This window comes from Babylonia areolata, chromosome 9 (genome assembly GCF_041734735.1).
Source record: "Babylonia areolata isolate BAREFJ2019XMU chromosome 9, ASM4173473v1, whole genome shotgun sequence".
NCBI classification, from domain to species: Eukaryota; Metazoa; Mollusca; class Gastropoda; order Neogastropoda; family Buccinidae; genus Babylonia; species Babylonia areolata.
In genome coordinates, this window is record NC_134884.1 from 47,326,661 (window position 1) to 47,341,351 (window position 14,691).

The 14,691-nt window shown below is 45.3% G+C and overlaps 3 protein-coding genes across 7 annotated transcripts in view; all 3 read left to right on the forward strand.

Annotated features, from left to right (window-relative positions):
- Positions 1 to 1,169, forward strand: part of LOC143285898 (hemocyte protein-glutamine gamma-glutamyltransferase-like) — a 68,391-nt gene extending 67,222 nt beyond the window's left edge. For all 4 annotated transcript variants that reach the window (XM_076593345.1, XM_076593344.1, XM_076593346.1 and 1 more), the window contains exon 16: positions 825 to 1,169. In XM_076593345.1, the coding sequence (XP_076449460.1) occupies positions 825 to 963 (139 nt within the window). In that variant the 3' untranslated portion in view covers positions 964 to 1,169. The remainder of the gene's footprint in view (positions 1 to 824) is intronic.
- Positions 1 to 14,691, forward strand: part of LOC143285548 (uncharacterized) — a 288,677-nt gene that overhangs the window by 227,139 nt on the left and 46,847 nt on the right. The gene's annotated exons all lie outside the window — the stretch shown is intronic.
- The window catches only part of LOC143285545 (uncharacterized), a 5,251-nt gene continuing 2,457 nt past the window's right edge, over positions 11,898 to 14,691 (forward strand). The window contains exons 1-2 of one of the 2 annotated variants that reach the window (XR_013055693.1): positions 11,898 to 12,527; positions 14,387 to 14,437. Coding sequence is in view for 1 of the 2 variants with exons in the window: in XM_076592908.1 (XP_076449023.1) it covers positions 14,368 to 14,437 (70 nt within the window). In the remaining variant the exon portion in view is untranslated. Of the gene's footprint in view, positions 12,528 to 14,367; positions 14,438 to 14,691 lie in introns of those variants that run through there. The other variant, XM_076592908.1, reaches the window with a different exon arrangement.

Below are 14,691 nucleotides of genomic sequence, written 5' to 3' on the forward strand. Positions count from 1 at the left end.
AAATAAACGAAGGAGCTGCCTACACAGAACCGACTGACAGCTGCATTTAGGCGCTCATCGTCATTGCCTTTGTCAGTCAGTAGTCTTCAATCACACGCACGCACACACAAAAATTAGAGTGGATTTCACAAAATAGTTTTGCCAGGGACAACTCTCTTGCTCGAGTCACGTGGGTTCTTTAGCCTGCGCCATGCTCCACGTGGGAACTCAGGTTAATGTCTCATCCAGATTGCTTGCGCCCAAGGTCTACTTGAGGGGTAGAACATTGTGGGGACTGTGGGATTCAGTCCTGTATATTTAGATTCTCTCGTTTCTAGTTACTGCTGGGCCACCATTCCGTTCTGTGCCCCAGGCGTTGGTCTTGTACCGTTCTTTCAAAGAAAGGTAACTCCATATGGTTAATTCTCCTACCCACATATACAATGCAGTTAATTCCCTTGACAATGTCTTCCCCCTTTTTTTTTTTCTTTTTTTTTTTTTCTTTTTTTTTTTTTTTTTTACATTGCAGATCTTGATGTATTTCTTAATACACAACTGTGTTTTGTTCAAAGTGTGTGTTGTGTGTATGTGTGTGTGTGTGTGTGACAAAAGTTCACTGTTATCTTTTAAATAAGATTCCAGTTAGTACTTCAGTTGTTGATTATGACGAAGTTGTTTTTTTAATTGTGTTTTAATTCCAGTCCTACACACCCCACTTGGAATTACAGAAGATCAAACTGTGTCCCGTGTGTGTGCGCGCGCGCGTGTGTGTGTGTGTCTGTGCGTGCGTGCGCGCGCGCGCGCGTGTGTGTGTGTGTGTGTGTGTGTTGCTGCTGACTCCACAGCGACGTGGACGGCAAGGGGACGTTCTCGCACTCCCTGAAGCTGACGCCGAACAAGAAAGGTCCCCGCGAGATTGTCTTCATCTTCAACTCCAAGCAGCTGGAAGACATCAACGGCACTCACGCAGTCTTCGTCGTGTAGCAGACCTCACCTGACCACCCTCCCCCCCCCGCCCCCATCCACCACCACCCTGCTCCCTATCCACACACCGCCCACCCGCCCAGTCCCCTATCCACCACCATCAAAACATCCCCATACCCCCCGCGCCCCTCCCCCCACACCCACCCGGCTTCTCCTAAAGGCACCCTGTCCTCTCCTCCCTCCCCCCCACCCTCCCCCCAGCATGACTCCACATGACTCCACCCCACCACAAACATCACCCATTAGTCCACCCCCACCACCGCCACCATCAAAATACCCCCAACGTCTTGACGTCATCCATTGGATCTCCCCAAAGGTCCCCCACCACCATCACCACCATGAAATCACCCCCATGTCCCAACGTAATTCAGTATACCTCCCCCCCAAGGTCCCCCACCCCCACCGTCACCATCGAAACACCCCAATGTCTTAACCTCACCCAGTAGATCCCACCCACCCACCTCCTAGTGGACCTCCTCCACACCACACCCCACACCCCAAAGCCCCCCCACCACCATCACCAAATCACCAACATCAAAACACCCCCATGACCCATCGTCATCCAGAAGGCCTGCCCCCCTCCCCCTCCTCACCACTCCCACCGACGCCACCCTCAGCGACACCCGACTGGCCTCCCTCCCAGCCACTCCCAAGCCCCGGCCCTTCCCCCTCCACCACCCAGCAACATAGCTCCTTCATGCTCCATGCCGCCCCCACCTTCACCTTCCCTCGCGTCTTAGAACGTGAGAGTTCAATAAAAAAAACGATGATGATGGTTTTAATGATACTGTTTTTTTGTTGTTGTTGTTGTTGTTTGTTTTGTTTTTTTTTGGGGGGGGGGGGGGGCGGGGGGGGGGGTTTTAAAGTAATATTACTGTATTACTCTTTTTTAGTTGTCACAGCAGATTTCTCTGTGTGAAATTCGGGCTGCTCTCCCCAGGGACAGCGTGTCGCTACACTGACAGCGCCACCCATTTTTAGTATTTTTTTTTCTGCCCGCAGTTTTATTTGTTTTCCTATCGAAGTGGATTTTTCTACAGATTTTTGCCAAGGACAGCCCTTTTGTTGCCGTGGGTTCTTTTACGTGTGCAAAGTGCATGATGTGTACGGTACCTAGGTTTATCGTTTTATCCGAATGAATGATGATAATGGTATTGTTTTTCCATTTCTATTTTTTATATATTTTTACATCATCATCACCATCATCATCGTCGTCGTCTTTTTCTTGGGGGGTGGGGGGGTTATTGTTGTCATCATCGTCATCATAAGATTCATATTAATGTCTGTTCTCATCCGAATCTGATGTTAACGAGCTTTCATTATCTGTGTGCATGTATGTATGTCATAAAACACACACACACACACACACAGATACATACATACATACATACATATACTTTGGTTTGCTATGTGTGTTTTTGCCTTGTTAACTGTATCAGACGTGGACCATTCGTTTTACATAACATCAGCTCTCAGTTTCACAAATCGGAGGAATAATTGTGTACAGCATGTGCCAGGAGATGTGGTAGCCAGTTCAATATTTTAGCAGATATATTTTTGAGATTATGTGTATTATTCGTATGCTGCTAAGCAATACATTGCTCATAATAATATTATATCTAATGTTTGTTTTTGGGGTTGGTTGTAGTTGCTGTTGTTTCTGAACCTGTATGGTATTTCTGTTAGCTTTCATACACCGTAGTTTATCAGAAAACGGTTCCGTTATTGTAACGTGCGAAGTTGCATTCTTGTTCCTTAATTTGGTATCCTTTAGCATTCATGGCTCAACTGAGCGTTTCAGATATTTATTCCTGCATACTATGCAGCCGTGTACACGTGTGTGTGTCTGTGCCCCAATACCTGTGTGTTTTCCTGCCATTGTTCCTTCTGTGCATGTCAATGTGGTTTTTCCCCCAAGCGCTACTGAGCCTGGTTTTCGCTGTCGTGTCACAGTCCCAAGTTGTCTCCCCTGACGTGTCAGTCTATTTCCTCGCGCCATTCTCTGACTTGTTTTGAAATCCCCAGGGTCGGCTTGGTTGTTCATTGTCCTCACCATAGTTTTACTTCCCTTTACTGAACTCTTCTTCCTTCCTCCTGTACTGCACGACACTCGAGAGGGCTGTATTACAGAGTTCACGAACAGTTACTGATCACTTCAGAAAAGCAGAAATAATCGAGGGATATGATCTAAAGCAGGCAGGATTTTGTCTACGACGGACCTCATAGTGAAAAAAAAAAAGAAAAAAAAAAGGCTTGAACAAATTGACTCTAAAAATGCGTTTGGAAATAAACGATCGCCTTTTTTTTTCTTTTTTTCTTTTTCTTCCCCCCCCCCCCCCCCCCCCTCCCCTTGTAAAACAAAAATGGAAGTCCACCTGTAAGAAAGGACCTCTGGTTATGAGTGGTGTTCATCACACTGGCTGCATACACGTGACTGCTGCTCTTCAGAAATTCGACATCATTCCATGCCCCCAAAGGACAAAACTGTGCAAGTTCTCAAAAGTACTGAGTCCTTAACTTTTATTGAGACTGATATTTCTTTCCTCGTTGCCTTCCTGGGAAATCTCACTGAAACAACTCACTGAGTATGTGCTGTTTTCCCTTTATTGCCGTGTTTTACTTGTCTTCATCTTCAGTTCTGTTTAGGAAAGTTATTTTTGTATTAATTACCAAAATGGATGACTAGGTTGTCTGAAGGTAGTAGTAGTAGCAGTAGTAGTAGCAGCAGTATATTATCATAATATCAACTTTGTTTGTCGTGTGGATGTTTTTTGCGAAATATATCGATCATGACGTTGGCATGAGTAATGTCTATATTATTATATATCTCTAGATAATATTGTCCCTCCTCTCTGCTTTTTTTTTTTTTTTTTTTTTTTTTTTTAATTCAACCAAAAATGATATTGGAAAGAAAAACAGCTTTAGTGATGCTTTCGTACTAATTTCGTACATTATCTTAACATTATCAAAAGCCATTGCTTGTTTTTATTGTTGTTTGTTTCGATGTTTGTTTTGTCACTGTTGAAATGTTTAATCCATGCATGCCATATTTATCTGGATGTTTGTAGACGTGCCATTTCAGTGTATTAAAGATCTGCCGCCAGATTTTCTGCTTGCCACATGTGGATATTTCAGTTAGTAGTGGAGCATAATGATATTACTTTTTTTGTGTTGACATGTACCATGATAATGTATCTTGTCTTTGCTGTAGCATAGATTATAATTAGCCGCAATCTGAAGGAACTGTTCTTTGCCTTTGTCGTTGTTGCTATTGATCATGATACAGAGAGGGGATTCTCTTTGAATTAGTATTATCATTATCAAGATGTGTTGAAACCCTGATAATTTTCAGTGCCTTTGATTGTAACATGAACGTTTATCACAGCTTCCTAATGGCAATGAAAATGATCTTTGATTTTCCAATTTCTGCCTCAGTCAAATGAAGATAAATGCTTTGAAAATGAAACTTTGCTGATGGACAAAACAAAAATGAATTCTCCATGGAAAACTTACCTGAATGGGTTATTAAAAAACAACAACAAAAGATCGCCTTGGTACGTATTATTCTCTGACAACGATTGATACCTACCCCGTCTACCCGTTTGAAAAGAAACCGAGGCGATGTTGGAGGTTAACGACCTATTGGCGTCTACACCCTTCAGGTCAAGTTTGTTCGGTTGGTGTTGTTTAGAAACCGAGGATTGATTCAAGGGTTTATAAAGGTGTTCATCGACTACTATATCCTTCATCACAGAAAACAATACAACGACTGACGAACAAAAAGGAAAACCATAAAGGAAAAGGGGGGATGGTGAAAGATTGGTTCTGCTTTTGGTTCTGGTGCAGAACGTGTCCTCAGCAACCACTCCACCCCCAGCCCTGAACTGAATAGCTAGCAGTTATATTTTGCGTGTTTGTCTAGTACGTATACAGGAGTGTAGACAGCGGAGATTGTTCTCTTCGTCACTCCGGTCCGCCTTCGCCTTTTGGAGGAGACCGAGTACTATCTGATGGAAAGTTCTTGTCATTCTCAACAAGGACGATTACTGAATAGCTTTCAATGTACGGAGTCCGTTACACATCAAATTGATTGTTAGTTGAGACACATGACTCTCTCTCTCTATCTCTCTCTCTCTCTCTCTCTATCTCTCTCTCTCTATCTCTCTCTCTCTCATAAAACTGGACATAAAACTGAGACAGACGACTCTCTCTTGACATAAAACAATAGGTCTATATATATATATATCTATATATATATATATATATATATATATATATATATATAATGATTACAAATTAGGCTGGGTGTGTCAGATTTGGATATGTGTTACTATAGATACATACGAACAATATGATCGACCTTTGATTTGTCCGCTGAGTCAAACATCCAAAGACGATGAGCTGTGCAGTTCGTACTGAAATCATATTGAGGTTTATCCTTTTAAATATTATTGGCATATATGTGACTTTAAACTGAGCCTTCTGATTTCATCCACAAGATAAAGAAGGCAATGTTAGGCCCACTTGTACAGCGCGTTCAAACGTAGAGAAATTGTGACCTTATTCCAGTCATGAACCTTTTTGCCGATATTCATTTATCAATATTAGTTATATATTTTTTCTTCTTTTTTTTCTTTTTGTATTTCAAAGCTCTGTAATGATATTGATTCACTTGTGACCCCTGAAGAGCCATGACTTGATGAATAAACCAATCCCCTCTCTCTCTCTCTCTCTCTCTCTCTCTCTCTCTCTCTCTCTCTCTCCTCACTAACGTGCAGGAACTCTCCGGGCTTGTGAGATGTAGAATAACATAGGGCCCTATATATTTGATACCTTTATGACTGAGATCTGAACTCTTTCTAAGTGGACTTATGCAGTTCCTGTTTATGAAATATAAACGCAAACCAAGCAAACCACGTTGTACTTTTTTTCTGAAAATCATTTAATTAAAGATTACATATTGAACAAGGATATATGGCGTCTGTTTCGTGTTGGTGCGTACACATGCTCACAAGGTTATGCCGGTGTGTGTGCCAGTGTGTGTGTGTGTGTGTGTGTGTGTGTGTGTGTGTGTGTGATTTCTTTTGATTTTTACGGGCAGCCTCATATCACGCTGGTAGGTATACCTGCATTTCGATGGAAAAGCAAGTCGACAGTGTGTGTGTTTTGTGTGTGTATGTGAGAGAGAGTGTGTGTGTGTGCAAGTGTGTGTGTGTGTGGTGTATCAGTGAATGTGTGTGCGCGCGCGCGCGTTCGTGTTTGTGTACATCGTGTGTATTTTGGTGTTCTTTGTCAGTTGTCTTTCAGCTCCCTGGCCATACTAAATAATGAAAGCCAGTACGACAACTTTGACATGCTTTTAGTAGTGAATCTCGAACTGACGAGGGGAGGTAGACTGACTGGCTGCTATTTGTTGAGAATAAATTAAAGTTGTATGTTATAGGTCCCGTGTCGTCCTTCACTTACGGCCGGCAGTCAGGACAGACAGTTCATACGGCCGCAGTTGTGTCTGAGGTTCGGCATAGGAAGGCCCGGCCAGCAGGGCTAAATCAGTCCTCGACTTCCGACGTTTTAACCGGCCTCCCCAACCGAAGCTGCCAGGTCACAGTCGGCGTACCCCTTCAGTTCACACTTTGGTGGAGTGAGAAATATCGGGGTAAAGTGCTTTTCGCAAGGACTGACACAACACCGTGCCAAATCGGGGCCTCGAACCCTGATCACTGCATGGTGAAGCGGCCACGCTGACACCGTATCTCTGAGAAGTCCAACGCCTAACCGACTCCTCGAGGTGATGAAATACTGACACTCCAACAAGGATCAGCCAGCCAGCCAGCATACTTCTCCTCCGTTTGATTTCTGATTATCTGACAACTGAGTCACAGACCAGGCTCCATTGACCACAACACAATTCAGAATTGAGAAGCCGGCACTGCCAAGTACCTGTAACCTTTGTGCGCGCGCACACACACACACACGCACACACACACACACACACACACACACTCGTTTCCTTCTATATGCCCATGTCTCCCTTTGAATGTTATATTTTGTCCAATGCTCTGTATCCGTCAGTCAGTCTTTCCCCACCACACACACACACACACACACACACACACACACACGGCACACACACACACACACACACGGCACACACACACACACACACACACACACACACACCATCAGTTCTTCACCCTCCGAGTGCCGGCCCAACTGTGTTCCCACCACCACGCCCCGCCCCACCCACCCCCATACCGCTTTTTTTTCTTTCTTTTTTTCCGACTCTAGTATCACATAAAGTGGAAGATGTTAAACTGAAGACTACTACTACTACTACTACTACTACTACTACAACACACACACACACACACACACACACACACACATACTGACACGCACATCACTGAGTACACACACACACACACACACACACACACACACACACATTATGATATATGTGTATGAGAGAGAGAGAGAGAGAGAGAAGTGCGGCGTGTGACTGAAAGGCCAATGAATTCAAAACTGCCGCACCCGAACCACAGGTGGAGCCGAACATTCCGGTTTGTCGCTCTGTGCCTTTCAAGGCCTGCTGATTGGGTCATCCGCTTCATGCCAAGGTCATGCATCTCCTGCCACTTTTTTAACAGCAGATGTGGTGGTGTGTCCATCGGGATCGATGATGACCATCGTTGTCATCCAGCTGGGGGATGGGGGGAGAGGGTGGTGGTGGGGTGGGGGGGGAGGATGCTCATGAATCTATCTGTGAATGCGCAGATGGCTGAATAGTCCAATCTGCGCACGAAATGTTCGCTGACAGTTGGGGCAGACAAAGACAGGCATACCATTGTCAGGGAGCTTGTTTGCCCGTGACTTTCTGGCCTGCCTCTTCTGAACAGCTGCAGCAGTCCTGTTGGCCTCGCACAACTTGGCGCCTTTGTGCACAGCAGCGCGCCATTTGTCACGGTCCACTGCAGATTCCTCCCAGGAGTCAGGGTTGATATCAAACGCTTTCAGAGAGACTTTCAGAGTATCTCTGAAGCGCTTCTTCTGACCTCCGTGTGATCTCTTCCCTTGTTGCAGCTCGCCATAGAAGAGCCTTTTGGGCAGCCGATGGTCTGGCATGCGCGCCACGTGTCCAGCCCAGCAAAGCTGGGACTGCATCAGGATGGTGAAGATGCTGGGAAGGGTGGCTTTTGCAAGCACCTCTGTGTCTGGGGTCCTGTCTTGCCACTTGATGTTCAGTAGCTTCCTGAGGCATGTTGTGTGGAAGTGGTTCAGCTTCTTGGCATGTCGTTGGTACACTGTCCAAGTTTCGCAGGCGTACAGTAGTGTCGGGAGAACTACTGCTCTGTAGACCTTTAGCTTGGTCTCAAGACTAATGCCTCTTCTGTTCCAGACATTTGCATTGAGTCTACCAAAAGTTGCGCATGCTCTTGCAATCCTGACGTTCACTTCATCGTCGATTGTCACATTTCGTGACAGTGTGCTGCCAAGGTATGTGAACCGCTCCACCGCACTGAGTCTCTGACCGTTGACTGTGATGTTGGGCTCAACGTAGGGTTTCCCTGGGGCTGGCTGATGGAGAACTTCAGTTTTCCTCGTGCTGATGGTAAGGCCGAAGTTCCTGCTGGCAGTGGCAAACTTGTCGACGCTGAGTTGCATGTCAGCTTCAGATCCAGCATTGAGGGCACAATCATCAGCAAACAAAAAGTCTCTGATGATGTCTATCATGACCTTCGTTTTTGCTTGAAGCCTTCTGAGGTTAAACAGCTTGCCATCTGTTCGGTACTTTAGGCCGATTCCAACATCGCCATCTCTGAAGGCATCAGTAAGCATTGCAGAGAACATGAGGCTGAACAGCGTTGGAGCCAGGACGCAGCCTTGCTTGACACCATTTGTGACAGCAAAAGTAGCAGATGTTTTGCCATTGTCCTGGACTCGAGCCTGCATGCCTTCATGGAATTGGCTGACCAAGGAAATAAATTTCCGAGGGCATCCGTACTTGGCCATGATCTTCCACAGTCCCTCTCTACTCACGGTGTCAAAGGCCTTAGTGAGGTCGACATAGGTGGAGAACAGATCAGCATTTTGCTCCTGACATTTCTCTTGCAGCTGCCTTGCAGCAAACACCATGTCGGTGGTTCCGCGCTCTTTCCGGAATCCACATTGGCTCTCAGGCAAATGACCTTGGTCAAGGTGTGCTGTGAGGCGGTTTAGTAGGATCCTGGCAAGTATCTTGCCTGCGATGGAGAGCAAGGAAATGCCCCGATGGTTATCACAGGCTTGCCGGTTCCCCTTTCGCTTGTACAAGTGAATGATAGATGCATCTTTGAAATCCTGGGGGATCGTCTCTTCTTTCCACATGAGTGAGTACAGCTGATGGAGCTTCTCAGTCAGCACAGTGCCTCCATCCTTGTAGACCTCTGCTGGTATGGAGTCTGAGCCAGGTGCTTTGCCACTGGATAGCAGACGGATTGCTTTCTGGGTCTCAAGAGGTGTTGGCGATCGTCCAGTGCTTCGTTGATGGGGACTTGTGGGAGACGGTCTATGGCTTCATCATTTATGAAGGAAGGGCGATTTAAGACACTGTTGAAGTGCTCAGCCCAGCGTTCGAGAATTTTCTCCTTCTCGGTGATCAAGGTATTCCCGTCTGCACTGAGGAGGGGGGATGATCCTGAGGATGTGGGGCCGTAGACTTCTTTTAAGGCATCATAGAACCTCTTCATACCGTGCCTGTCAGCATATCCCTGGATCTCATCAGCTTTGTCACTCAGCCACTTATCCTGCATCTGGCGTAACTTTTGCTGAACAGTCCTGCGGATGGCATCGTACGCATCCTTTTTTGATGTGGACTTTGGGTTGCTCAGGTAGGCTTGATGCAGACGGCGTTTCTCATCCAGAAGCTGCTTGATTTCATCACAGTTTTCATCAAACCAGTCTTTTTGCTTTCTGGTCATGGGTCCCAGGGTCTCTGAAGCTGTACTATAGATCAGCTCACGCAGGGTCCTCCAGTCAGACTCCACATTCTGGTTGTCCAGAGAGGCGGATTCCAGACGATCTTCCAGCAACTCCACAAAGGACTGTTTGATGGTGAAGTTTTTCAGCTTAGCGATGTTAAGCTGTTTTGGAGCCTTCTGGCCTTGGAGGCGTCTCTTGGGCTGGATTCGAATATTCAGCTTCGAGACTACAAGGCGATGGTCTGTCCAACACTCGGCGCCGCACATGGTCTTTGTTACACGTACATCTTGCCTATCCCTTTTCCTGACGATGACATAATCGATGAGATGCCAATGCTTTGAGCGAGGGTGCATCCATGACGTCCTGTTACGGGTAGGGAGGCAAAAAACTGTGTTGGTTATCAGCAGTTCGTGCTCTGCACAGGTCTGAAGCAAAAGCAATCCATTTGGGTTGCAGTGGCCCACACCGTGCTTTCCAATCACTCCATCCCAGGAGATGTAGTCAGAGCCAACTCTAGCATTGAAGTCCCCAAGAATGATGAGCTTAACTGCTTTAGGGATAGCAGCAATGACAGAGTGAAGGTCCTCGTAGAACTTCGCCTTCACTTCATCCGGGTTGGTCATGGTTGGGGCGTAGGCACTGACAATGGTGAGGTGCTTCTGGCCAGATGCCAGTGGGAGTTTCATGGTCATAAGCCTATCGTTGACTCCCTTTGGGATTCCAGCTAGCTTGCTGATAAGTGCTGTTTTTACTGCAAAACCAACGCCAGCCTCACGTCGCTCTTCGCTTCCTCGTCCACTCCAGAAGAAGGTGTAACCAGATCCCTGTTCACAGAGCTCGCCTTCGCCTGCAAGCCGAGTCTCACTCAAGGCTGCGATGTCAATGTTGTATCTGGCGAGTTCGGATGCAACTAGTGCCGTTCTCCTTTGGGGTCTGTCCGCGTTATCTCTGTCCAGGAGAGTCCTTATGTTCCAAGCACCAATGGTGAGAGGAACGATCCTTGTTTTTTTCTTTTCTTTCTTGTTTCGACCGCTGATGTAGGGTCCCCGCCAGCCGCGGTATGCTGGCCAGGGTGATATGGAGCAGGCAATTTTTAGGGCACCTTTTCTAGCCCCTTCCTCATGCCAGGGAGGTGAGCAGTGCATTCCTAAAGAGGGCTGCTCAGACGCTCAGACGGCTGCCGAGCTCCATCGCTGCTCCTGTCGACGAAGAACGACCCTATGGCCTGAGCCGCCTGCGTGCAGGTCTGCGGCTGCGACTGCCAGTGTACCCACACCTGTCGTTTCGTCGCTCGCCTGTCGCCACAGGACTTGGGGGTGATGAAATGATGAAGGATGAAAGGTCATTTTGGATGACTGATGACTTGCGCGATGAGTTTGTTTAAAGTGAAGAGGAGTTGCGCAACGTCGACCTCACTCTCTCGTCCGGGTCCACCAATTTCCAGTGGCAAGACTAAGTCGAGACGACTTGAGGATGAGCACGGATGCAGTGGATGACCAAGATATCCTTTCGGTGTCTCATCTTGCTCTCTGCACTCCACAGTGCGTTGCTGTAACCGCCTTCCTCTCCGTTGAACCGATAGGTTTCTTCCGCAGATTCTGCCGGATCCAGACTTCGCATGCATGGGTAGACACACCCCGGGGGCCAACTGCGTGTGGCATGCACACAGCACGGTGGAGCTAGATGGCCGTCGGTGGCTCTCCTGAGCCAACGCCCTTTTATGAATCTCCATAAGGGTGTCTAGCCACCCGCCTCACCAGTCCCGGAAGGGAGCGGTGGGAGTGCCGGTTTAGTCGCCGGCAACCCGACCCTGAACAGGTTGTACTGGATTACAGGTTACCAGTAGCAGATCTAATGACCTGACCTGACTACAGCAGATGTAGTGTAGCGTATGTGGATCAGCCATCACACTCAGACACTGCTTTGAAACTGAAACTAAAACCGTTTCTGGATGGCGTCACGAGCCAACTCCAGGGGTCCAATGCACCAATCGAGCCTGACCGTAGGCTAGCCTTGAGGCAAGGCTTTTGACTTTGTTGGCTTTAGCCTAAGTCGCCGCCAGTTTCTTATGCATGGACTCAGACACTGGTCGAGACAACGAAGTCAAAAGCCTGCCAGCCAGTGCAATGACGTCATGCATTCTTGTGTCTGGGATTCCCGGGCATCCCTCGGAATTTTGCGCTGTGCGCATGCCCGAGCACCGTTGCCTCTTTCCTGCGTGTTTTTGTTGTTGGTGCTTCATTCGCGTCGCAGATCATCACAATGGAAACAAAAAAGAAGCGCCCTAACTTCTCCGATTGTGAGACACATATCCTTTTGGAGGAGGTCGCTACAGAGCACGCAGTGATAAATTCGCGTTTTCAGGCTGGCACCACTATTAAAAAAAAGAGAGCGGTCTGGCAGAAAATCGCGGATCGAGTCAACGCTGTTGGAGGCCACAACAGGGACGCTGACGCTTGTAAAAAGCGTTGGAAGGACCTCAAAGAGGCCTACAACAAGAAGAAGGTGGCCACAGGAACCGGGAGGACCACCACCTCCTCGAGTACCATTTGAGGAGTTACTCGATCAGCTCCTTGGGAGCTCATTTTTGAGAACTGGTGTAGACGGTGAGTTGCTTTTTTTTTTTAGTGTGTGTGTGTGTGTACTTTCTTTAAGTTTTACGTCTTTTCACAGGTAGGTGATATTAGACAAAGGGGCGGTGGATGGAAGTGAAATGTAAGTTGCGTGTGAATACATGCATGCATTTGAGCGAGCGTTTGCGTGTGTATATATAAGTGCATGTCTTTGTGTCAGTACAACTGTGTATAAATTAAATGTGTGTGTGTGTGGGTGTGTGTGTGTGTGTGTGTGTGTGTGTGTGTGTAGAAGAAAGAATACATGTATTAATAATTAACAAGTAGAGTAAAAATAAAAATAATAATAAAGAACTAGCAGCAAACATTACAAAAACGAACCAATGCGATTTTCATAAGCGAATGTTTGTGTGTGTGTGTGTGTGAGTGCACGCGCGCATGTGTGTGTGTGTGGATGTGTGTTTCAGTGTGTGTGTATGTGTGTGTGACAATGTGACTGTATGTTTCTATAGTGTGTGTGTGTGTGTGTGTGTGTGTGTGTGTTTGTGCACGTGTACATGTGTTTGTGGTTGTGTGTGTCTGTGCGTGCGTGAGTATGTGTGTGTGAGTATGTGTGAAGAGTAAAGAATACATTTAAACATAAAATTAATAATTAACAAGAACAATATAAATAAAAACATATAAAAAGAATTAATAGCAAACATTACAAAAAGGAACCAATTCTACTATTCATAAGCATATGAATCGCCTTGAGAAATAGTGGAAATGAATGGACAATGCAGTCAGAGTTTTTAACAGTAAGTCTTTTTAATTGCTTCTTAAAATATTGACAATCAAAAAGTAAATGATATGTTGTAAAACATTGAGATTTACCACAGACAACCTTGAGACTTTTATTGAATTTTGAACGAAGTGCATTTAGTTTTACTCTGTAAAAACAAGAAGTAAAATCTTGTGTGTGTGTGTGTGTGTGTGTGTGTGTGTGTGTGTGTGTCACTGTGTGTGTCACTGTGTGTGTGTGAGAGAGAGAGTGTGTGTGTGTGTTTCTGTGTGTATAACAAATAAGATTTGGCACCGATATTGGTATTATATCTCAGCATCTCACTGAAAGAATGATAGAAAAGGTTATTTATGTATTAATTAGCATCACTGCAATTTTCATGCACAGTTCATGCTGTTCAGTTTGTATTACTGTCAAAGGATCATGTCATGTGAAAAACTTCAAAAATCTACATTATACTTGAAAGATGAACAGTATGAAGTAAATTTTAAAGAGGCTTCAACTTGAAGGCATGTAAGCAGTTTGTGAAGGTTTGTGTAGATTGCTTTGGCCACTTTATTTTCCTTGGTCAGACACATTTGCCCTGCAGACTTACTTTTACTTTTGCAAAGTAAACTTTTCATTTTTGCCATTTATGGGATAAGGCCTTACATTGAGCATTCAGTCACAGACGCTAATCAAACTAAAATTGCAACTGCTGTTATAACTTATAACTTATATGTGGATTTGTATGCTTGATTATGGTTTTCACACTCAACCATACAACACCCAGTTGGTCATGGCCATTCTATGATTAAGAGGGTTAATTTCAATTTATCCATTCATAGTGGTAAAATGTATCAACTTTTATGAAGTGACACCCAAACTTGAAACAAGGTCAAAGGAAAATGTGCCGAAATCTTTCATTAGATTACACTGAATATTATATACATTACATTGTTTTGCTGAGTCAATTACATTTCCACTAATTCAAGTCCTGAGTAGGCTGAAACTGAAAGCTCACTATAGGGCCTTATCTCATTGTTTGGAATAGTATTATTAAAAAAAAAAATGTTTTTTTCATTTTGAAAAAAAAAAAAGATTTATTCAAAAATGGTTCTCTTCTTTGAAGGTGCTGATGAACTTGACACATACTCACAGGACCAAGCTGATAACACCGCTGGTAAGATACAGTTTAAAAATTATACTGGAATATCCTAGCCAATAATTGAATAAGCAACGACAGAAAGATAGAGCCTAACGACTGAACTCAGCTTCATGTCATTATCAAATTAAGTGGCCTAAAAAGTTGGGGGGGTTTAAAAGCTAGCTTTTTTTTCTTTTTTTCTTTTTTTTTCAACATGAAATGCGAGGCAATAGACAGCACTTCTTTAAGAATGTGTACACGGGAGAGAGAGAGAGAGAGAGAGAGAGAGA